This window comes from Aethalodelphis obliquidens, unplaced genomic scaffold (genome assembly GCF_003676395.1).
Source record: "Aethalodelphis obliquidens isolate GAN/ISIS:26980383/991018 unplaced genomic scaffold, ASM367639v1 scaffold31, whole genome shotgun sequence".
In the NCBI taxonomy this organism is placed as follows: Eukaryota; Metazoa; Chordata; class Mammalia; order Artiodactyla; family Delphinidae; genus Aethalodelphis; species Aethalodelphis obliquidens.
In genome coordinates, this window is record NW_020837975.1 from 5,910,310 (window position 1) to 5,930,021 (window position 19,712).

Below are 19,712 nucleotides of genomic sequence, written 5' to 3' on the forward strand. Positions count from 1 at the left end.
TCATTTTCCCTCCTGCCTGATTTCCCCACTCAGCTGCCCAGACAGTGTCCTTGGTCTTGGTTAAAGCTATGCTGTTGCCACTCCCCACTGCGGGAAGCAACATTTTACTTAGTGGTGCCCTGCTCTCCAGGTGGGTGGGAGAAGGGGCAACCAACACGCTCATCCTCGAGGAGGAGCCCTCACGATTTTCAAGACTAGGCTCCCTATTGTCTTGCAGGGTGTTGAGGCTTGTGTAGGTAGTTGAGCCTAGCCGGTTGCCGCTTAGGCGAGTATTTCCAGGTCTTTACCACCCTAGGTTTCTGAGAGTTGGGGGGAGATGCTGATTTTGGTGACCCGGAAGAGCTGAGCGGCAGGGGGGGGTGGGGCGCATTGTTGCCAGGGAGCCGCTGCCGTTCCGGCTGCACAGCGTTCGCCCGCTGTGCCCGAGGCCCGCGGGTCCAATTCCATTCTTGCCCAGTTTCGGGGAAGACCCCACTTGTACACCACAGTCCCCTCTGCATTCTGCTTGCCGCGCGGCTGCGAAGCTTCTGACAGGGTTCCCGGGGGCGCGCACGCCACGCCCTCCCAGCGAGAGGGGCGGGGCTAGGACGCTTCCGCGGACGGAGGAGGTGACTGTTGAAGCGGAAACCCGCCGGCCATGGAGGCAGGCCTCGGCGGCCGAGCCGACAAGGTAACCTCCCTTCAGCTGCAGCCATGGGCCCCGCCGCGCCGCCTCCCGCGCCGGCACCGTAGGGCGCTGGCACAGGCCGTGCCCTCCGCCCGCCCCAGCCCTGGCGTGGCCGGTTAGGGACCGAAGTGTCCTAGAGCTGCACTCTCCGCCCTCTAACCGCGTTCCATCTTCCCCTCCAGGTCCCCTCTGACTGCGCCGCACCATGCGCCTCAGCCTCTTCCGGCGCCTTCTCCTGGCCGCCCTGCTGCTCGTGATTGTCTGGACGCTCTTTGGGCCCTCGGGCATCGGGGAGGAGCTGCTGAGCATCTCGCTAGCCTCCCTGCTCCCAGGCCCGGCCTCGCCCGGGCCGCCCCTGACCCTGCCCCGCCTCCTGATCCCCAACGAGGAGGCGTGCGGCGGTCCCGGCCCCCCGCCCTTCCTGCTAATCCTGGTGTGCACGGCCCCGGATAACCTGAACCAGAGAAACGCCATTCGGGCCTCGTGGGGCCGGCTGCGCGAGGCCCGAGGGCTCAGGGTGCAGACTGTCTTTCTGCTGGGAGAACCCAGCTGGGGCTCGCGCGGGAACGACCTGGCGCGGGAGTCAGCGGCCCAGGGGGACATAATGCAGGCGGCTTTCCAGGATTCCTACCGCAACCTCACTCTCAAGACCCTCAGCGGGCTGAACTGGGCCGACAAACACTGCCCCGTGGCCCGCTACATCCTCAAGACTGATGATGATGTGTTCGTCAATGTCCCCGAACTGGTATCAGAGCTGGTCCGGCGAGGAGGCCGCTGGGAGCAATGGGAAAGGGGCATGGGGCCCCCGAGAAAGGCGAAAGTTGGAGATGAAAAGTGGGAAGGAGGCCCCACCTTGACAAGCCAGCCTGTGCCTCTCTTGTACCTGGGCCGTGTGCATTGGCGGGTGCACCCCTCTCGGACACCAGGGGGCAAGCACCAGATATCAGAGAAGCAGTGGCCTCCCACCTGGGGCCCCTTTCCCCCCTATGCCTCAGGCACGGGGTATGTGCTATCGGCTTCTGCTGTGCAGCTCATACTGAAGGTAGCCAGCCGGGCACCCCTTCTGCCACTGGAGGATGTCTTTGTGGGGTTAAGTGCCCGACGAGGAGGCCTCGCCCCAACCCACTGTGTCAAGCTGGCTGGTGCCACCCACTACCCCCTGGATCGGTGCTGCTATGGGAAATTCCTGCTGACATCCCACAAGCTGGACCCCTGGGAGATGCAGGAAGCCTGGAAGCTGGTGGGTGGCTCTGACGGGGAAAGAACCGTACCCTTCTGCTCCTGGCTCCAGGGAGTCCTCGGCATCCTCCGATGCCGGGTAATAGCCTGGCTTCACAGCTGAGAGGGCGTGAGCGCCCAGGAGAGGGGTGAGGAGCTGAGAGTCCAACCAGCACCCTCACCACCTTCTCTCTCCCGGGCCCAAGGCAGGGGCTCTAGCTGGCTGCAACTGATTGGTTGCCCTACACCAGATGCGCAGTCTGTCACTGAAGACTGAGGGATACAGGACACACCTAGGGGGCTGCCTTGCCTGCCAGCCCCAAAGATGGTCATCAGGAAGAGCCGCACATGCTGGGTTGTTCTCTCCAGCCACGGCAGGGGAGGGGCACAAGCCCCTCAATAAACTTGTCTCTTTTCCTCTTCGAGTACAGTGTGGTCCTCACCAGGAGTCTCAGATCACAAACCTGGGGAACCTGAAGGCTACCAGAGCCTGCTGGATGGAAAGGACATCTCCAGGGATGTGGGAGAGGGAGGACAGCCTCTCCCTGGAGGAAGGCCCTAGAGAGCCAGACTAAAGCCACAGCGACCACAAGATAGGGGTGAGGGTAGAAGCAAGACACCACGACCTCTCGCGTCTGAGAGCAGCCCCAGGCCGGACGTGGGAAGGGAACAGGTCCACAGGATGATCCAGACATGTTATCCAAAAACCCACCTTCCTGTTTAATACCAAGCCCTCTCCCCCAACCCCCAGGAGTCAGCTTTCCACCCCCTGTGGGGGAGGGGGCTCAGTGCTCCCTCCTCATTCCAGGGAACAGGTCATTCCCCACAGGTGCTCTTGGGGAGAGAATGTCGTTCCCAGGAACCCCTGGAGCCTGGCTCAGCGCACAAATCTGTCCAGGGCAGATGGCCGGGCCCCCATGGGCTTGGCCTTCTCTTGCTTCTGCGGCTGCTGCTCCAAGCTCTGCCGGACTTTGTCCTGGGGTGGGGAGAAAAGGGGCGAGGTGAGAAGTGGCAGGAGGGCATAGCCCACAGGCCACCCGGCCCATCCCCCAGTGCTCACTTACCCTGTGTTCCTCATCCATGACCTTCCTCTTCCTCTTCACCAGACTTGCTGTGGAGCTGCGGCCCTTCTGCTTTGGCTTTGGCTGGAAGGGAGGCTTGGTGTCGGGATCGTAGCCCTGAGGGAGGGGACAGGAGTGAAACCTGAAACAGACTTCCAAGGCAGGGAACTGCACTTATGAGGACATGGTGGGGACAGGATGTGGAGGTGAGGAAGGCCCGGGCCCTCGGGGGCCTGCTCCGTACCAGCCTCTCAAGCCGTTCCTTCTTTTCCTGCTCCAGAGAGATGACATCAACCTCTGCCAGGGCTCGTGGGTCCAGACAGATGAGCTCTGCAGGTACCTGGGTGTGTCACAGAGGGACAGGAATGCGTAAGGAGCCACAGGAGGGTGACACCAAAGAGATGCCGCTGAAGCCCACTCTTCCCAAGACCCCCGGCCCCAAACCACACGCAGACACTTCCTCACCTTCTCCAGTAGGGCCTTCACCTCCCACTCCTGGCGCTGCTTCCGGCTCCTGTATGGGTTACTCTCCAGGCCATCGAAGTTGGGCTCAGCAGCTCCTGGAGGGAGGAGGGAACACAGAACTGTAAACAGGAACCTACTCCAGCCTGAGCAAGCCCCTGGCCCCCAGCTGTCTCAGGGTCAGGCCCACTCCAGCTTCCATCCCAAGGTCATCCACTTAAGAGCCCCAGCCCTGCCCACTCACCAGGGACCAGCATGCTGGTGATGCCCCCGCTGTGCCCCACTCCCAGCACATCTTCAAAGGGGCAGAACTGAAGGCCATGCACGTGGCCTGAGAGCCGGTGGGTGAGGTAGGGCTGCTCCAGGGACGGGGGGCTGGCCTTGCCCTGTCCTGCCCATATGTTGACCACATCGCCCGTTCCTGCAGCTAGCAGTCCCCGCTGGGAGAAGGCCAGGTGCCCCGCTCCCTGGGGCAGGGTCCGAGTGCTCAGAGGCTGGAACGTCCCTCGCAAGTCAAAGATCTTCAGCTGGTGGTCCAGGCCAGAGGTGGCCATGTGCCTGGGGGCAAGGGGGGCTGGTTAATCCATAGTATGAGCTTACTGGGCAGGCCTGTGGCCAAGTCCAGGCATCAGGGCTGGTTGAGGAGAAGACGACCAATAATGACAGTAATCACTACCATCACACCACACACTCCACACACCTCTTCTCAGTGAGGCGGCTGTACTATTTTCATTTCCCTTTTACAGAGAAGAAACTGAAACTAGCTCAGAGAAAGGAAATCAGGGTGAGTGGTAGAGCTAGAATTCAAGTCAGACCTGTGTCTTTAGTGTCTGTGCTCTTACCCACTCACGACATGTGAATGAAAGGGAGGACACGACAATCTACACCCAGGTGTGAGGTCCCACCACATAGACAGGCAGCCCATCGGTAAGCAGCGGGAAGGGCTCACAGCAGTGGTCAGGGAGGGCTTCGTGGGATTTGAGCCATTCTAGGTAATTCTCAAGAAAGCACAAAAAACAGAGATGCATGTATAAGCAGGTACAAATGAATTAACATCAGAGCATGGAGACAGGGAGATGGAAGCAGGGGTTTGTTTTCCAGGCTGGTGGGAAATATGGCCAGGAAGGCCAGGAGGGGACAAATTGCAGGGGCTCCTGAAGGTCGGACGGGAGATAGTTCCCAAAGCTGCTCTCCGGCAATGACAGGCCACAAGATGGAGACTGCATGGACCTGAAAAAACCTCCTTAGGAAGCAAGGAAGTGATGCACTAGAGGGCCCTGCCCCGCCCCCTTCCCTGGAAGGAGAGTGGGCAAGGTTGGTGACCAAATCCTCTCAAGGAAGCATGTACCATGCAAGTCATTTACTTGCAGAGGTTGGAGTTTCTATTGATGTTCAAGTTGCTCCTCAGGGAGGCTGAAGGGGGACCAGCCAGGCCAGGGGATGTATGTTTGCCAGAAGCCAAAGACCCTCCTCTTAGCCTTGGCTGTGAACCCAGGAGGAAGACACTAAGGAGTTCCTACTTGAGCAGAGACTTGGCCTGTGATGGGGCCGAAGAGAGGCCCAGCTGGATACTTGTCCTGAAAAGACAATCAGGGCCCAGCTCCACCCGAGGAAGAGGCCATCAGCACAAACCAGGACTTATGGAGGGCTCCTGGGACACAGGGTCACACCCTTCACTGAGCCAACAACTGAGGAGCACACGCTGGCTCCTGCCCCAAACACACCCAGCTCTGGGATCCCCTGTGCAAATGCCCACCCAGTGGCCAGATGGGTATCCAAGGCCACACTACCACGCTACTGAACTTGCAAGAAACACTTCAGCTTTGCGAGTCCAATCCAATCCTAATGCAAGCTTCCAGAAAGCCAGCTGAGGACGACAGTCAGCCTCATCTCTGGAGCCCCTGTGGCTGGTCTGAGGCACCCCTGGGGAGGACCAGAGCTAAGCCGGGGTGGGCCTAAGACCAAGGACCAGAGCCGTCTGGTGTCAGGCTGTTGACCAAACCTCCGTGAAGGAACTGATGGAGCCCTGAGCACAGGAGTAGCTGACCCAGGCAGCCTGGGGAAGGCCAAGTCCAGCTCAGGTCCAATGGCCCACAGAAGGCAGAAAACCTCAGGACAGGCCCCCTGACAGTCCTAGCACCAGACTGGCACAGACATGGAGTAAACAGGGCAGAAGCAAACCACTTGTCCACAGAGACACAACTATGGGGGGCCCAGGAGGCGTGAGCATCTGGCAGGCTTTCATAAGTTGGTAGCCAGTGGGCTTTTCTTCTTCCTGATTTTCTATCAAACAACTTAAAAGTAAGGTTATGGAGTTAATACTTAACGTAGAAGATTCCTGAACAATGGTGTAAAAGGAGGAAAGCCATGTGGGAAAGAGTATTCTGACATCAACACCCAGGACACACAAGAAGGAGGAAGAACTGGAGGCTAGAAACTGTGAGACACTGAGAATGGCGAGAAACAGACCTTGGAGGGACCCTGGAGGAGAAAAGCAGTCAGGACTTCACAGCGGTCGTGAGGCGGAAATTCAAAGCAGACCTGCCACCCCCAACCCTTCACATCACCAGCCAGACCTAAAGAGGACAATCGTCTTTGACAAAGATGATGAAATACAGCGCTCCCTACCCACCAGGCACCATGATCAACTCCATAGGCCTTAACTCGCGTTCACGCCTACAACAGTTTTCTAAGCTAAGCCCCAGGCTTGGCAAACTATGGCCCATGAGCCACAAAGCCAGCGCACCACCTATTTCTGTATAGCCCACAACCTGTAAAGAATGGTTTTTATATTTTTAAGTGGTTGGGAAAAAAAATCAAAAGAAATATATTTTGAAACATGAAAATTATTTGAAAACTCCAATGTCAGCATCTACAAATAAAGATTTATTGGGACACAGTCACACTCATTCAGTCACTTATTCTGTGGCTGCTTTTTGTGCTAAGACAGCACGGTATTGTGGTCAAGACTGACACCACGTAAAGCATCTCACTTGAGAGCATTTCAAGTACCAAAATCGCTCTACAGATCGGCAGCTGTAGATAAACATTTGCAATTGGGTTGGATGATTTGGGACACTAACTTTCAACCTCAATTAAACCAAATGTTATTCTCAAAAACAGGAATCCAATTCTTCCCATGAGTAGACCTGTATTACAAAAATATTGTGTTCAATTATTTTTCTAAGTTCATTGCTTAAAAATTTGCAATCCTGTGTTTCCTCTTGTTATTTAAGGACCTACATAAATCACTCAGATATGCCCCATTGCCAACAAGCCTAAAATACTTACTATCAGGCTCTTTACAGAAAAAGTCTTCTGGCCCTTGAGCGAAACACTCATATCCCCAGTCTCAGGGTGAGGACAATGTGTGGTACACCGAGGTCACCTAACATGCTCGCTGACATGGCTGGTCAGGAATAACACCAGGATTTAAACCCAAGCAGCTTGGCTGCAGCGTCTGTGCCCCTCCTCTCCTTTCTGCTGAGCTGTGACACACACACCGCCCCTCACCCCCCAGCACCTCAGGCCCAAACAAGTGACTTACGTGCCTGTAGAATCTATTGCCACAGCCCGGACCCCACCACGGTGACAGAGAATCTTTGCCAGTGGCTCCTTCATGGCTGGGCTCCATAAAGACACAGTCCCTAGGCATCAGAGGAGAACTTTAGTTACTAAAAGGGCGCCGAGGTGATTAACCCTGGGAAAGATGGGGACTCAAGGCCAAGAAGTAACAAGAGAGGGAAGCAGAGGAGCAACCTGAAGGGACCCGTTAAAAGCAAATATAGAAGAAAAGCAGGGGCATTCCCTGGCGGTCCAGTGGTTAATACTCAGAGTTTTCAATGCCAAGGGCCCAGGTTCGATCCCTGGTCGGAGAACTAAGATCCCTCAAGCTGAAAAAAAAAAAAAGAAAAGAAAGGAAAAGTAGGACAGGATGGTCAGGCTCAAAGTTCACCCAGGGACCGACCATTGCTGTGTCCCAGATGGATGACGGCGTTGTAAGGGTTCTGAGTCATGACGTTGAGCCGTCCAGCCCGAGCATTCAGAGCTGCCACAATCTTTCCCACTGACACGTCCAGGTAGGTCAGAAACCCTGTCTCTGACTAAGAGAGAGAGAGAGAAAATGAGTCCTGATTGCCCTCTGTCCTTCCTCTACTGGGGCCCCAGGGGAGGATGGTCAGTCTTCTCAGGGCCTGCCACCCGGTCCCTGTGCTCCGCAGCCACTCACAGCTGTGGCCAGGAGAAAGTGGAAAGGCAGGAACTCAAGCTGCGTGATACGGTCACAGCGGCGGATGCAATGGAGCTCGATGCCCTGGTTGTCGTAAATGTGAAGCCAGCGGTTCTGGGCGACAGCAAGCAGTGCCTCCGAATGCAGAAACCTGGGAGGAGCGGAGTAACAGTACAACGTGAAAGGGAGTCACTGGCTGTCATTCGATCAGGGATGGGCTGTCTCAGCCCCACCGCTGCTAACCGAGGCCACTGACCGGATGTCCCGCACTGCCTCCATGACGTTGATCTCGCACATGAGCTTCTTTGTCACCCAATCAAGGGCGGCCACATGACCCCGGCGCCCTCCAAAAGCCAAGTGTCTGTTGGAGTTGGAGGACAGGCAGGGTGTCAGTTCAGGGGGACACCTGGGCTCAGACGTCTGCCCCACGCCAGCTCCTTCTCTCCAGGTGAGAGCAGAGATGCTGCCATACACGCGCACCCTCACCTGCAAGCAAATCACAAGACCCTCCCCACATCAACAACCCAGACACACACTGGTATGGCTGAGATGAGCAAGACTGAAGTAACTGGAATTCCTTACCTCCCAGTTCGAGAGTAATTAAGCCTGTAGGGTCCAAACTGCCTCAAGTTCAAGTCAAAATGCTAGAAAAAAAAGAAAAGAAAAAAAAGAAATAATTGGCTCCCTTTGGTAATTTTTTCTTCTAGTCCCCACTCCCATCTTACTCTGCATCCATCAACCCATTGACCCTTTTTCCATCCTCAGGCTCACTTTGGCTGCACTTGCAATGTCCACAGCCTCCACGATGTCAGCCTGGCATATCTTTGCCGTGTCCTCCCCATCCTCTCCTTCCAGAAACCTGCAAGTGAGCATCAGGGATGAATTAAGGCTTCCTAATATGAAGTGGGTGTACCAACATAAATATGAGAAATGAGAGCCCCATAAAGCAGGCGCTGGGGAGGCCCACATTAGGGTCCACTCACCCAGGTTCCTCAGCAAGCAGCAGCTCAGAACGAGCAGCTTTGACACTTATTTCCTCTTCTTGAGCTTCAGCCGCCTCAAGTCGGCTCCGGATTTTGGTCTCAGAACGTGGCAGCTACAACATCGTTGGTGGAGAAGGAGTGGGAGAAGAACCAAGGGATATGGGGGTCACAGGAGAGCCACCTGGCCCCGCCTCCATCCAACTCACCCAGACACTCCCTGCCTGCAACCCCTCCCCACTCTCCGACTGGTCCTCACCTTTTTGGATTTGTCAATGCGACAGAACTTCTGAACCACCTCCACAGGGACGGGGGCGGGGCCTGTAAATGGGTCCTGGGCCTGGGGCAAGGAGGAGGCAATTAGGAAACAGGCTCAGGTTGACCCCAACCCTCGTACCCTCAAGCACAAGGCGACTTGCCTTGCCACCCTATCAGGTCCCAGGCTCACCCCAGACAAGCTCCGCTGAGGCCCTGGACTCCTCCGTTCCCGGGGTTTCTTCGGGACCTGGGGCTTCTTGGAGATCCGAGACTTCTTTGTGCTGTGAGTGTTCTTTGGCTTCTGGGGGCGGAACTCTCGATTCCTCTTCCGTTTACGAGGTGGACCTGGAGAGGCTCCGGCAGCAGTCTGAGTGGTCTCTTCCTCCCAGTATCGCCGCGGTTTCTGCCGGCAGATCAGGATACCCGATAGTGCGCTGCCCCTCGCCCCGCCCCTCCAACCCCGCAGCTAAAAACTTCCCTTCCACCCCAAGGAGGTCTCTACCTTCTTCTTGCCCTGAAGTTTGTCTTTCTTGGGCGTGACATTATTGCCCAGCTTGGGGACCGTCTCCATCTAGTCCACTCGAACCACGATACACGTGCAAACTCTTCTCAGCTGTCCCACAATCGGATGGAGAACTCCCGGAAGTTCTCCGACCCTCATCCAATCAGCGCCGCCCCAGGTCTGAAGTCTTCTAGGCGCCATCTTGACTGAGGGCGCGCTCGCCACTGAGGGCCTCCGCGGGCCTTGGCCCCGCCCTCCCGTGCAGCAGCTTATGCCCGAGTAATGAAAGAGAGGCTGTCCGGGGCCAGGACCCAAGCAACCGTGCAGTTTCTTTTACCAGCTTGGTTTCCCCATCTTGCCTAAAACCTTCCAAATCCAGTCTTTTCAGCGGAAAGCCGCTCATTAAACATGTTAGAACTACATTTCCCGGCATGCACCAGACGAAAGCTTCCGGCGCCGTCTTTTCCCGGCATTCGTTGTTTACTTCCGGGTTTACCAATACTGACGGGAGAACGTGAGTGGGTCAGGGATTCGGTTGAGGGGTTTCGGGTCCTGTTTCGCCCGCCACCCCTTGGGGCAGGGGTGAAGCAGATATTCCGGATCCGGAGAGACTGCGGTGTTCCGAGAGGCTGCCTGTCAGGAGAGCTGTCATTTCCGCAGGCCAGAAAAGGGAGCTCGGGTACCTTCCAGAGTGTGAGACCCAGCGCCCCCCTCCCGCTCCCCGCAGGCTTTCGTCCCCGCCATGGCTGAGCTAATCCAGAAGAAGCTACAGGGAGAAGTGGAGAAATATCAACAGCTACAGAAGGGTAAGGGAGCAGGGTCGGTGTGGCCTCGCCCCAATTCCCTCAAAACCCAAAGCCATACCCAGACCATGTGTTCTGCACTGCCCCCACCCCACCCCCCTACTCCCGGCCCCAGCGTGCGGGTCCATCCCCACCTCTATACTCTTCCCATCCACTGACTCGCCGCCCCGTCCTTGGCCTACTTCCTCAATTGCATCTTTTTCTCATCAGGATTTTGGGGGTCGGGTGGTGCATGTGATGTCTCTAATAAAGTCTTTCCTCCCACCCACCAGACTTGAGTAAATCCATGTCAGGGAGGCAGAAACTAGAGGCACAACTAACAGAAAATAATATCGTGAAGGAGGTGAGAGACTGGGATTTGTGGGGTGAGGAGGGATCTGTCCTGGCAGTAATTCTGATCATGTATGTCCCACCCCTCCATCAGGAACTGGCCCTGCTGGATGGATCCAATGTGGTCTTTAAACTTCTGGGTCCCGTGCTGGTCAAACAGGAGCTGGGGGAAGCTCGGGCCACAGTGGGGAAAAGGCTGGACTACATCACGGCTGAGATGTGAGTCTTTATTCCACGCCCCGTGATGTACCTGACGCGTTGGGAAAAAGGTGTTGAGGAACCATCGTAGAGTCGCTCTCCAGAGTATCCCCCAATTGTCCAGTTCCTCCAACCCTTCCCTTGTAACTCCTCTCCTCCATCCTCCCCTTAGATCTCAAGTTTTCCACCAATCTTCTTCTTGCCTTCAGCACCCTCAACAGTAAGTCTCAGTAACTTCTCCTTACTTGCTTTTTTGCCTTTCCTCAGTAAGCGATACGAATCCCAGCTCCGGGACCTAGAGCGGCAGTCAGAGCAACAGAGAGAGACCCTTGCTCAGCTGCAGCAGGAGTTCCAGCGGGCCCAGGCAGCAAAAGCAGGGGCTCCTGGGAAGGTCTGACCCTGTCCTAGGGGCGGGGGAGGGGAGGAAATGAGGCAGCTCTAGGGTCTATACTGTAGCTAATAAAATGTGAAAATACCTGGCCGTTTTCTGACCAGTCGCTTCTGTTATAATTGTCTCCATCCATTCTCCTGGTCCCTTCCACCTTATATGTTTATCACTTGCATTACTCTCTCAGGTCCAGATCCTTGCACTGGAATCTCTGTGTGGCAGAGTAACCCTTCTTTCTTGAGATTAAAATCCGAAATGTCTCAAACCTAATTCTTGCCTGTATGTGGAACCCTTAACTCTTCCATATCTTGGTTGGAAACATGAAAAGGGCATTTACGACACAATAATTTCAGGGAAAGTGAGTTTATTGAAGAACTCACAATTCTCTGACCCCAGAATGAAACATGGTGATCCTCCTTTGCTATGATTTCTTGTCATCCTCAAAATAGCCCTGGCACATTAGTTCTTTTTAGTCTCTTTCTTCCTAGAATTTGAGTGTAGCTTAAACTGATTTCAAGCCCCAGCACATAATGCATTGTAATATGTAAGGTCTCCCAGTTTGTACATTGTCCACAAAGTTGTTCTTCCATTTCTTTGTCCTAAAATTGTTTCTTACAAATTCAGAGTCAGGAGTGTTCTTCATGCTGATCACTTTAATTGGGATGGCTAGTACTTGACATGGGTTTGTAGCAACTGAGGAGAAAAATGTAAGAGCAAATAAAGGGACCAGGGATGGCGAGGTTGCTGGGGAGGAACAAACCATTCTGAGGAAACCGTTTCCACCAAGTCCTTGCTTCCAGCTCTTCATGGATAGAGAACATTGGGCCCCTCTTTTTCCACGGTGTCTACCTTCAGCCAACTCCCCACCCCCACTCCAAGCAGCTAGTTCGTACACACTGCAAGGACGGGAGTAGAGTTCAGGTAGTGTTTTGGTTTATTAGTGTTGTCACAGTGACAGGAACCCCCAGACTAGGAAGAGGAACTCCTACTAGAACCTTTTTCTTACCATTCCCTTCCCCTGGGGCTCAGAGCCTCTAGGCTTTTCCTTTCCCCCTACTTCCAGGCCTTTCCTTGGCCCTTAGCATGTTAGGATGTGGCCAGGAATCAGAAACGGATCCTTTTCCCAGCACTAGCTGTGTGCTGCATTCATGGAAAGTGGGAAGCTATACACAGGTATCCGTCTTGGGTACCAAGATTATCAGTTCCCATAGGGCTGGATCTCGGCTGGCTGGTAAACCAGTGGCGCTTCACTGCCCCAGGGTGGTTGGCCATCCTTCTGGATTTTTCCCCAGTGCGGCAACTGCCACCATTCAGGATGGCTCCCCACATCTGGCACGGCCACCATGAGTTCTAGGAGCCAACAGGGCTTCGTCCTCAGAACAGTGCTCGGGCAATCTTCCTCCCTTTGGCCTTGATCCTGGGAAAAGAACCCCCTCCTCCCTCACTTGGGGGAGTTCCCGAGGCAGAAGGGCCACTGGCACGGCCCAGTGTAGCAGTGGAGGGCCGTCGCCGCTGCCGCAGGAGGAAATCGAGTGAAGCTCCATCCATAGCGTAGAAGACGTTAGCCGAGGGGGGGATGGTCAGCTCTGTAGGTTCAGAAAGGGTGTCAAACACAAACACAGTCATTCCCCGCACAACCCCCCGGATGTGGACGCACTCTCCTCCAGAGTCTGCCCTCCCAGCCTCTGACCTCGCTCCCCTGGGAGCAGCTGCACTAGCTCATACTCTGAAGCCACCGCAGAATCACGATTGTTTTTCTTAAGGACACGACTGATGACACTTGGAGCCTTGTCCTGGCTGGTCACCTGGCAGGACAGTAGACCAAAAGAGCAATCAGTTGGCCATGATGACCTGTGCTTTCCATTTTTCCAACCCTAGCCAGTAATCCCAACCAGAAAAGGTTACCCGCACCCAAACTTTCAAGTGAAGAGGGAAACCCAACATGGTGGCTCCCTGTACTCCATCCGCCAGCCCACATAGTTGCTGGGCTGCTTCCTGCTTCCTCTGGGGAAACTGCTATTGGTTCTGAAAATCTAATACAGCCACCCAAAGTTCAAGGTGCACCAGCAAAGTAACCTTCAAAAGAAAACATGGTTGCTGGGCTTCCCTGGTGGCGCAGTGGTTGAGAGTCCGCCTGCTGATGCAGGGGATGCGGGTTCGTGCCCCGGTGTGGGAAGATCCCACATGCCGCGGAGCGGCTGGGCCTGTGAGCCATGGCCGCGAAGCCTGCGTGTCCAGAGCCTGTGCTCCGCAGCGGTAGAGGCCACGACAATGAGGGGCCCACGTACCGCAAAAAAAAAAAAAAACATGGTTGCTAAAACCAAAGGTCAATTAAAAGTAAAAACAGGGCTTCCCTGGTGGTGCAGTGGTTGAGAGTCCACCTGCCGATGCAGGGGACACGAGTTCATGCCCCGGTCCGGGAAGATCCCACATGCCGCGGAGCGGCTAGACCCGTGAGCTATGGCAGCTGAGCCTGCGCGTCCGGAGCCTGTGCTCCGCAACGGGAGAGGCCACAGCAGTGAGAGGCCCGCGTACCGCAAAAAAAAAAAAAAAAAAAAAAGTAAAATCATCCTCCCATTTGGCTATTGACATCTAAGACATCATCTATCTCTAGTCCCTCGGGGCACCATCCTTCACCCCACCTCCCAGCCCACAGCTCCCTCACCAAGATGCTCTTGTAGACACTGCCGTCTTCCCCCAGCTCCATCTGGACTCGGATGATGCGGCAATCAGAGGCCCCTGGCCCAGGCCCCCCTCCCCCATATCCAGGCCCCCTGGAGGCCCCTTCTGCACCCCCACTGAGCGGGGAGCCACAGGAGGCTGAGCGGCGGTGACCTCGAGAAGGCCTCGGGGAGGAAGCTGGGGGAGAGAGGTGGCTGGGGTCAGCGGGACTCTGCAGGGCTGGAGTGCTTTCCAGGGCGGAGTCCAGAGATGAGACAGACGGCCACTTCATGTGCTGGGGACAAACGACACAGGGAACTGGCACGAAGGCAGGGAGGTCAAGGAAGAAGGATTCACGAAGTCAGGGTCAGTGTTGAGGTCAGAGGTCAGGAGCGGAGCTCACCTGGGCCAGCCGGGTCAGCAGTGGAGCGGGGGTTGCAGGCACCTCCTCTGCCCCCACATTCGGCCAGTCCCAGGAGACAAGGGGTGTGGGACCTCCAACAGAACCCAGCACCCTGGAGTGGCAGGACATTGGGAAGGTCAGAGGGAGAAGGACAAGTCCCCAAGAGACCACCCTCCAACCACTGACTCCCTCACTCTGTCCACTGCGAGATGACAAGCGTTGGCCGAAGCACCCGCGGGGCAGGAGGGTCACTGCTACTGGATGGCTCCACCTCACAGGACACCTGATGGCTGGGGATGGGGGCAATGGGCAGAGGTCAGTGCATGACATACTGACCCCCACGCCCAGCCTGAGCCCTGGAGTCCCAACCGCACCCAGCCAGTCACCTCTGGGCCTCTGTCAGTGGCCGGAGCCCCTGTAGCCACCGCTGGATATCGGGGTCAGGTCGGAGGTCATAGCCACGACATTTGTTCTGGAGCTGCCTCAGCTCAGAAAGGACAGCAAACTCCTAGGAAGGAGCCCACAGACTGCAGGCGCCAAAATTCAGGAACCCCTGACTCTGCCCTCCTCTCCCCTTCCTGGGATGTAGCTAGGGACAGCTAGCATCCAGCCCAAATGCTCCCCTCACCTTCCTCCGCTTGTCAAAATTGATGTATCCGTTCTGCAAGGATAAAGGGGATGGGGTGAGGGTCCCAACCCTGCCACAGAGAGAACATCCCCTCTCCCAAACACTCACTTCACTCGGCCTCTCTGACTCCTCTGGCCCTCCCCCTCCTCCCCCTCTCATCCATCATGCCCCAAGCCCCCTACCTTACCCTTTAAATAGAACATCATGGGTCAAAATTGTGTCCACTTTACAGTTGAGAAAATTAGAGCTCAGAAAAGATAAGGAACTTGCCCAAGATCCCAGTATTGATTTATTTAGCCAACTATATATGCTTACATCTCAGGCATGTTCTGAGCACTCGCCAAGCATTAATTCATTTAACTCTCATAATAGAAGGTTGATGTAGAGACGTCACTAGTTTCCCATTTACAAATCACTAAGGCACAAGGAGGTTAAACAAACTTGCCGAAGTAACAGAGTCCTGGCAGTGCTTCTGCCTTGCAGCCCCTTCTGGAAGGAGGTCTGTCTGACCCTGAGGCGTACTCATTCCATTATCGCAATGCATACACACACACACACACACACACACACACACACACACACACACACACGCACACATGCACACACACACACACACACACCACTGACCTCCAGCTCATCCTTGGAGGCTGCGTCCAGCATCACAAGGTCCTTCAAGAAGGTGCCAAGGTATGGGACCACACCCTGAGATCAGAGGTAAGAGTCAGTCACCCCTGCCATTGATCCAAAGGCCCTCCATCTCTCCGCACTTTCCTATCCCATTGCCTCAGAGAACAAGCTGAATTCTCCTCACGCTGCTGTGCCTCCTCTTCCATCCCTCAGACTGCTTCCACCCCCAACTAGTCACTCACCCCACCCCGGGAGCCAGACCTCGGGGACTTCTTGGAATTTGGCTCCAGAGAAGGCTGCAGCTTCACCTCCTGGTGGTGACAGAACAAGGAGACATGGGGGTGGGGGTGGGGGGGTGGGGGGGATGTCTGGGAATGCTGGGAACAGGCCTCACCTGCAGGAGGAGCTCCCGGCTCTGGGAATAATTATCCTCCTCGGAGAAAATCTGGCAGAGGCTGGAAAAGACTCTGAGGCTGTCCCTGGGGAGCAGGAGGCAGTGGTCTTGAGGAGGAGCCTGGCTCAGTTGCCCCCCTCCCGGCCCTTACCCGACTCCAGTGCCCCATCCTCCCCACCTGGCTGCTTCCCCCCAGGCTGCCCGAAGCCTGTGGATGGGGCTGGATTGCAGGGCCGACACCACAGCATACACTGAAGAGAAGTTTCGGAGCAGACGGCACTCCTGTGGGGTTCACAAGAGGGGGCCGCAGCTGTGGGCCTCTTTCCACACCACAGTCCCCAGTAGGGCCGAGCCTCTCTCTTACCTCTGCCACACGGATCCACTTCTCCAGCAGTCGGGCCCTCTGGGGGGGACGGAGTGGCCGTATGGTCACCTCCCCAGGCCCCTCTCCGGTTGAGGTAGCCCCCAGGACAGAGCTGACCACTGCCCCTGCCACCTTGTTGAACTGTATGACAGTAGCCCGGACAGACGGGCAGAGGTGGGAGTGTCCTGGCCGGTCTCTGTGACCCCACAGGCCCCCCAGGCACTGAGAGGGGACCAGATTGAGAAATAGCTCCTGTGGGGCAGAGGTTAGAGGTTAAAGTTTGTAGTCAAGTGAGGTCAGCCTTCCAATATCGGGGGTGTGAGGATCTCAGGTGGCCAAGGAACCAGAAGGGCACAGGGTTTGAAGGGCAACAATCAAGAGGAAAGGGGGCAAGGTCAAAACTGGGTGGGCGAAGGAGACTGGGAGCTGGATCAGGAAGGATTGGAAGCACGCTAAGGATCTGGAGTCAGGGACAGGTTAGTAGGGGGCAGGGGGCAGGGGGGTCAGAGGTCAAGGTCTCACCGCATCTAGCAGGGTCAGCTGTTCGGCCAAGTGGTCAGCGAGGAACACCAGGACATCCGTGGGGTCAGCAGGGGGATCGCCGGGGAGGGCCAGGGGCTTAGGAAGTTCGGGGGTCTGGGGGTCCACCCGGGACCGGAGGTTGCGGATGAGGTCAGCGCCGCCCCCCCCAACACCCTCCCCTGCTGCATACCCTGTCCGAAGCAAGAAGCTCTCAAGCCGGTCAATCTGACCCTTGACCTCAGAGCCAAAATCCTCAGGGTGAGAGGCCAGCCAGGTTGACAGTACAGAGATGGCTACCCTGGGAGAAGTGGAATCCGCCAGGGATCAGATGTCAGGCTGCAGCCTGGGCGGAGGGAACTGTGAGGTTAAGAATCAGGGGTCACTCACCCTTTTGTCCTCTCTAGCTCATCAGTAGGATGAGATTCAAGGGCTTCCAGCCTGGGGAGTGGAAGAGATTCTATCTGTCCATTTTTTCCAAAATGCTAGTGGCTTTGACTATTTGGGCGGGATATTCCGGCTTTAGAAAGTCCAGACATGTCAATGACCCTTGGCCCCTTATGACCCTGACCTGTCAGCCATAAGCCCTAGCAGGGCAGGCGTGGAGGTGAAGGCCCGGTGAGTAGCCAGGAAGGCTGCCGTGAAGGTCACGTCAGTCCCTGATGTCCGGGTGTCCAGCAGGTGTCTGACCAGGGCCTCCAGAGTGCCAGCTCGGAGCCTCCGGAAGGAACGCGGGGGAGGCCTCGGGGCCTGGGGGAGACAGAGGGCCAGTCACTGACCCTTTTTTCAACTCTGCCCCTAGATATCTGGGGGAAATCCCAGACCTAGGAGATGATCCAGGCTCACTGTATTAAGATTCAGAGAGGGCAAAAGACTTGACCTAAGTCACACAGCAGAGTGCAGTCTGCAAACTTCCAACCTGGCACTCTGGCCAGAAAGTTGGCCGGAGGAAGGGGAACTGGGAGGTGGAGGGTCAGAGGTGTGAAGTCAAAGTTATGATCTCACCAAGGGATCAACAGACCGATACTGGCGACTTGTGACAGTAAAGGTGGCACCATCCTCCTCCTCGTCCCAGACAGACACAGGGGCCTGGAGGAGCAAGGAAGGGGAGGTCAGACAGTTCCCCACCATACCCCACTGCCCAACCCTCAGCCCCAGGCCCTACTCCTCCCTCTGTACCCCTCACCTGTTGCGGCGGGGGACAGTACCAGCGAGTACGAGGGGTGGGGGGGACTGGTGACCCCAGGTCTCCCCCACTGGGGCCCAGACAGCCCCCCGCAAGCCGCCTCAGGGCCCGGTGGAGTCTAGGGGTTTGCCGTGGGGGGCTGGATGGAATGCAGGAACCCTGGTCCTGGAGACCGCTGTAGCCCCTTCCCCCCAGAGCTGAACCCCAGAACAGCGGAGAATCAAGGTGCAAAGGGTAGGAGACGGGAAGCGAGAGAGGCAGAAAGCCTGAGGCAGAGACCTTGAGAAGCTGAAAGCTCAGTCACAGGCACAGCCGCATGCTCCGCCCTCCCCCGCAGGAACTGACCAAGCCCAAAGAGTTAGTCCTTCCCCTTAGCCCCCTTTCCCCGGGTCCCTCAGCCCTGGAGACCCCGCTCGAGGTGGCGGCTCTGATCCCAGTACAGGAAGAAGGGGAAGTGGGGATGATGTGGGGGAAAGACTCAGAGTGTCATGTGACCCAGCCCCTCCCCCAACCGATCCCGAAAAACCAGCCCTGCTAGTCACCCAGCCCTCACCCAGACTCTGGACCCAGGAGTCCAAAGCCTCGGGGCCTCAAATCCAACTTTTGGCGCCTCCCGAGGCCCCAGTCATACTCCTGGCCACCGCCATTAGTCCCGGAGAAAAGCAGGTGACCACCCGCCACTCAGCCCGGGATGGTCCCTCCAAGGTTCAAGAACCTTGGCTTCGCGCCTCCACCGAGAGCCCGGCAGGAGAGGGGGGAGGGGTCACGAAGTCAAAGGGTTCCCTCCCCAATCCCGGAATCGGAGGAGCGGGTTACTGTGGAAACAAACCCCTCCCCGCCAAACAAAAACAGGGAGGGAGACAGGGACCTAGACACCAAGCCCAGAGACGGGCACACTCGGGCACAGGCGGAGAGGGCCAGAGACCCGCAGGACAGCCAGCCAGACGCTCCTGGCAGGAACAGGGCAGGTTCCTGCGGGCAGGTCCTGAGTCACACTGCGGCACAGAACCACAGAAACGCCGGGACTCCCCGCAGCGGGGAGACAGGCAGACACCAGCGAGAGGCGCGGAAGTAGCTGAGGCAGGAAGAGATGAAGGGACACAGACACCAAAAGGTGGAGAGTCTCAGAAATATACACGCCCCCTACCTCCCACCTCCCGCGTCTCACCTCGTCGTCTTCCTCCTCCTCCTCCTCCTCCTCCTGCCCCCCGCCCACGCCCCGGCCACCTGGGCCCCCACCCTCTTCGGGGTCTCGACTCCGGAAGCTGCTCAGCACGACTCCCCCGGGGGGGCTCGTGTCCCAAAACAGCCGCAGGGGCCGCGGGAGCATGGCCAAGTGAAGGAATCAGCGGGGTCGGGCCATGGGGGCGCCTGGGGAGAGACAGGAGGGGTCAGGTGGAGAGTCAGGTGGGCGCGGGGGATCCGGAGGGGAGGTAAGCGGGTGGGTTCTAGGTAACCGGATGGGAGTCCTGCAGGGAGGCTGGGCGGGGGGGGGAAGGAGGGATACAGGGGTGGAATATGGGGGGCCTTGCATTTTGGGGATGAGGGGGTCACGAGTACGGGAACGGGCAGGGTCACAGGGTGCTCTGGCTCTGACCTGCTCAGGAGGGGTGGGGGCAGCGCGGGTCCCGGGCCGCTGTTCCCGTAGGTCTCCGGTCCCTGATCAAGTTCCCGGACCGAGTCCCTTCCCTGGCTTTTCCGCACCCCCTTGTACCCCACCCCCTCGCCAGACTCCCGGGCCCTCCCGCCCTTTCCGCTCCCCCCACGTCCGCCCGCTCCGCGAGCAGGAGCCAAAAAGGGAAGGAAGTGAGGACAGGAGCCAGGGCCGCGGACGA

The 19,712-nt window shown here is 57.0% G+C and overlaps 4 protein-coding genes across 5 annotated transcripts; 2 read left to right on the forward strand and 2 right to left on the reverse strand.

Annotated features, from left to right (window-relative positions):
* Window positions 1–34: 34 nt before the first annotated feature.
* B3GALT4 (beta-1,3-galactosyltransferase 4) lies at window positions 35–2,310 on the forward strand. The gene is made up of 2 exons (XM_027126957.1): window positions 35–670; window positions 850–2,310. Exon 2 carries the CDS (start codon window positions 873–875, stop codon window positions 2,007–2,009), a length of 1,137 nt encoding a protein of 378 aa, XP_026982758.1. The 5' UTR covers window positions 35–670; window positions 850–872; the 3' UTR covers window positions 2,010–2,310.
* A 271-nt stretch (window positions 2,311–2,581) lies between these two features.
* On the reverse strand, window positions 2,582–9,792 carry WDR46 (WD repeat domain 46). The gene is made up of 15 exons (XM_027126953.1): window positions 9,377–9,792; window positions 9,065–9,277; window positions 8,876–8,956; window positions 8,620–8,732; window positions 8,408–8,495; window positions 8,219–8,280; window positions 7,893–7,997; window positions 7,637–7,787; window positions 7,376–7,511; window positions 6,956–7,055; window positions 3,653–3,966; window positions 3,412–3,506; window positions 3,191–3,286; window positions 2,950–3,063; window positions 2,582–2,861 (listed from the first exon to the last, which is right to left on the reverse strand). The coding sequence occupies exons 1-15, from the start codon at window positions 9,443–9,445 to the stop codon at window positions 2,763–2,765; spliced, it is 1,836 nt and encodes a 611-aa protein (XP_026982754.1). The 5' UTR covers window positions 9,446–9,792; the 3' UTR covers window positions 2,582–2,762.
* Window positions 9,793–9,884: 92 nt separating this feature from the next.
* PFDN6 (prefoldin subunit 6) lies at window positions 9,885–11,188 on the forward strand. Its single transcript, XM_027126962.1, has 4 exons — window positions 9,885–10,182; window positions 10,452–10,522; window positions 10,604–10,728; window positions 10,975–11,188. The coding sequence occupies exons 1-4, from the start codon at window positions 10,119–10,121 to the stop codon at window positions 11,102–11,104; spliced, it is 390 nt and encodes a 129-aa protein (XP_026982763.1). The 5' UTR covers window positions 9,885–10,118; the 3' UTR covers window positions 11,105–11,188.
* A 540-nt stretch (window positions 11,189–11,728) lies between these two features.
* Window positions 11,729–19,609, reverse strand: RGL2 (ral guanine nucleotide dissociation stimulator like 2). Of its 2 annotated transcripts, none has more exons than XM_027126942.1 (18): window positions 19,475–19,609; window positions 19,046–19,248; window positions 17,697–17,780; window positions 17,263–17,441; window positions 17,082–17,132; window positions 16,695–16,992; window positions 16,173–16,424; window positions 15,987–16,090; window positions 15,809–15,893; window positions 15,657–15,725; window positions 15,415–15,489; window positions 14,788–14,820; window positions 14,546–14,667; window positions 14,354–14,449; window positions 14,160–14,271; window positions 13,761–14,051; window positions 12,786–12,900; window positions 11,729–12,681 (listed from the first exon to the last, which is right to left on the reverse strand). In XM_027126942.1, exons 2-18 carry the CDS (start codon window positions 19,205–19,207, stop codon window positions 12,470–12,472), a joined length of 2,340 nt encoding a protein of 779 aa, XP_026982743.1. In that variant the 5' UTR covers window positions 19,208–19,248; window positions 19,475–19,609; the 3' UTR covers window positions 11,729–12,469. The 2 variants fall into 2 exon arrangements, with proteins under 2 accessions (XP_026982743.1, XP_026982745.1); XM_027126944.1 differs by having other exon boundaries at window positions 12,540–12,681; window positions 12,821–12,900.
* Window positions 19,610–19,712: the final 103 nt, after the last annotated feature.

Coding starts and splice junctions, on each gene's coding strand:
- WDR46 (XM_027126953.1), bottom strand. CDS start 9,445: ATGGAGACGGTCCCCAAGCTGGGCAATAATGTCACGCCCAAGAAAGAC. Junction 8,957..9,064: donor CTCAGCGGAGCTTGTCTGGG/GTGAGCCTGGGA, acceptor TCCTTGCCCCAG/GCCCAGGACCCATTTACAGG. Junction 8,733..8,875: donor GCATTGACAAATCCAAAAAG/GTGAGGACCAGT, acceptor ACGATGTTGTAG/CTGCCACGTTCTGAGACCAA.
- RGL2 (XM_027126942.1), bottom strand. CDS start 19,207: ATGCTCCCGCGGCCCCTGCGGCTGTTTTGGGACACGAGCCCCCCCGGG. Junction 14,052..14,159: donor TGCTGACCCGGCTGGCCCAG/GTGAGCTCCGCT, acceptor GTTTGTCCCCAG/CACATGAAGTGGCCGTCTGT. Junction 12,901..13,760: donor GTGTCTACAAGAGCATCTTG/GTGAGGGAGCTG, acceptor CTGTCCTGCCAG/GTGACCAGCCAGGACAAGGC.
- PFDN6 (XM_027126962.1), top strand. CDS start 10,119: ATGGCTGAGCTAATCCAGAAGAAGCTACAGGGAGAAGTGGAGAAATAT. Junction 10,183..10,451: donor ATATCAACAGCTACAGAAGG/GTAAGGGAGCAG, acceptor CCCACCCACCAG/ACTTGAGTAAATCCATGTCA. Junction 10,729..10,974: donor GACTACATCACGGCTGAGAT/GTGAGTCTTTAT, acceptor GCCTTTCCTCAG/TAAGCGATACGAATCCCAGC.
- B3GALT4 (XM_027126957.1), top strand. CDS start 873: ATGCGCCTCAGCCTCTTCCGGCGCCTTCTCCTGGCCGCCCTGCTGCTC.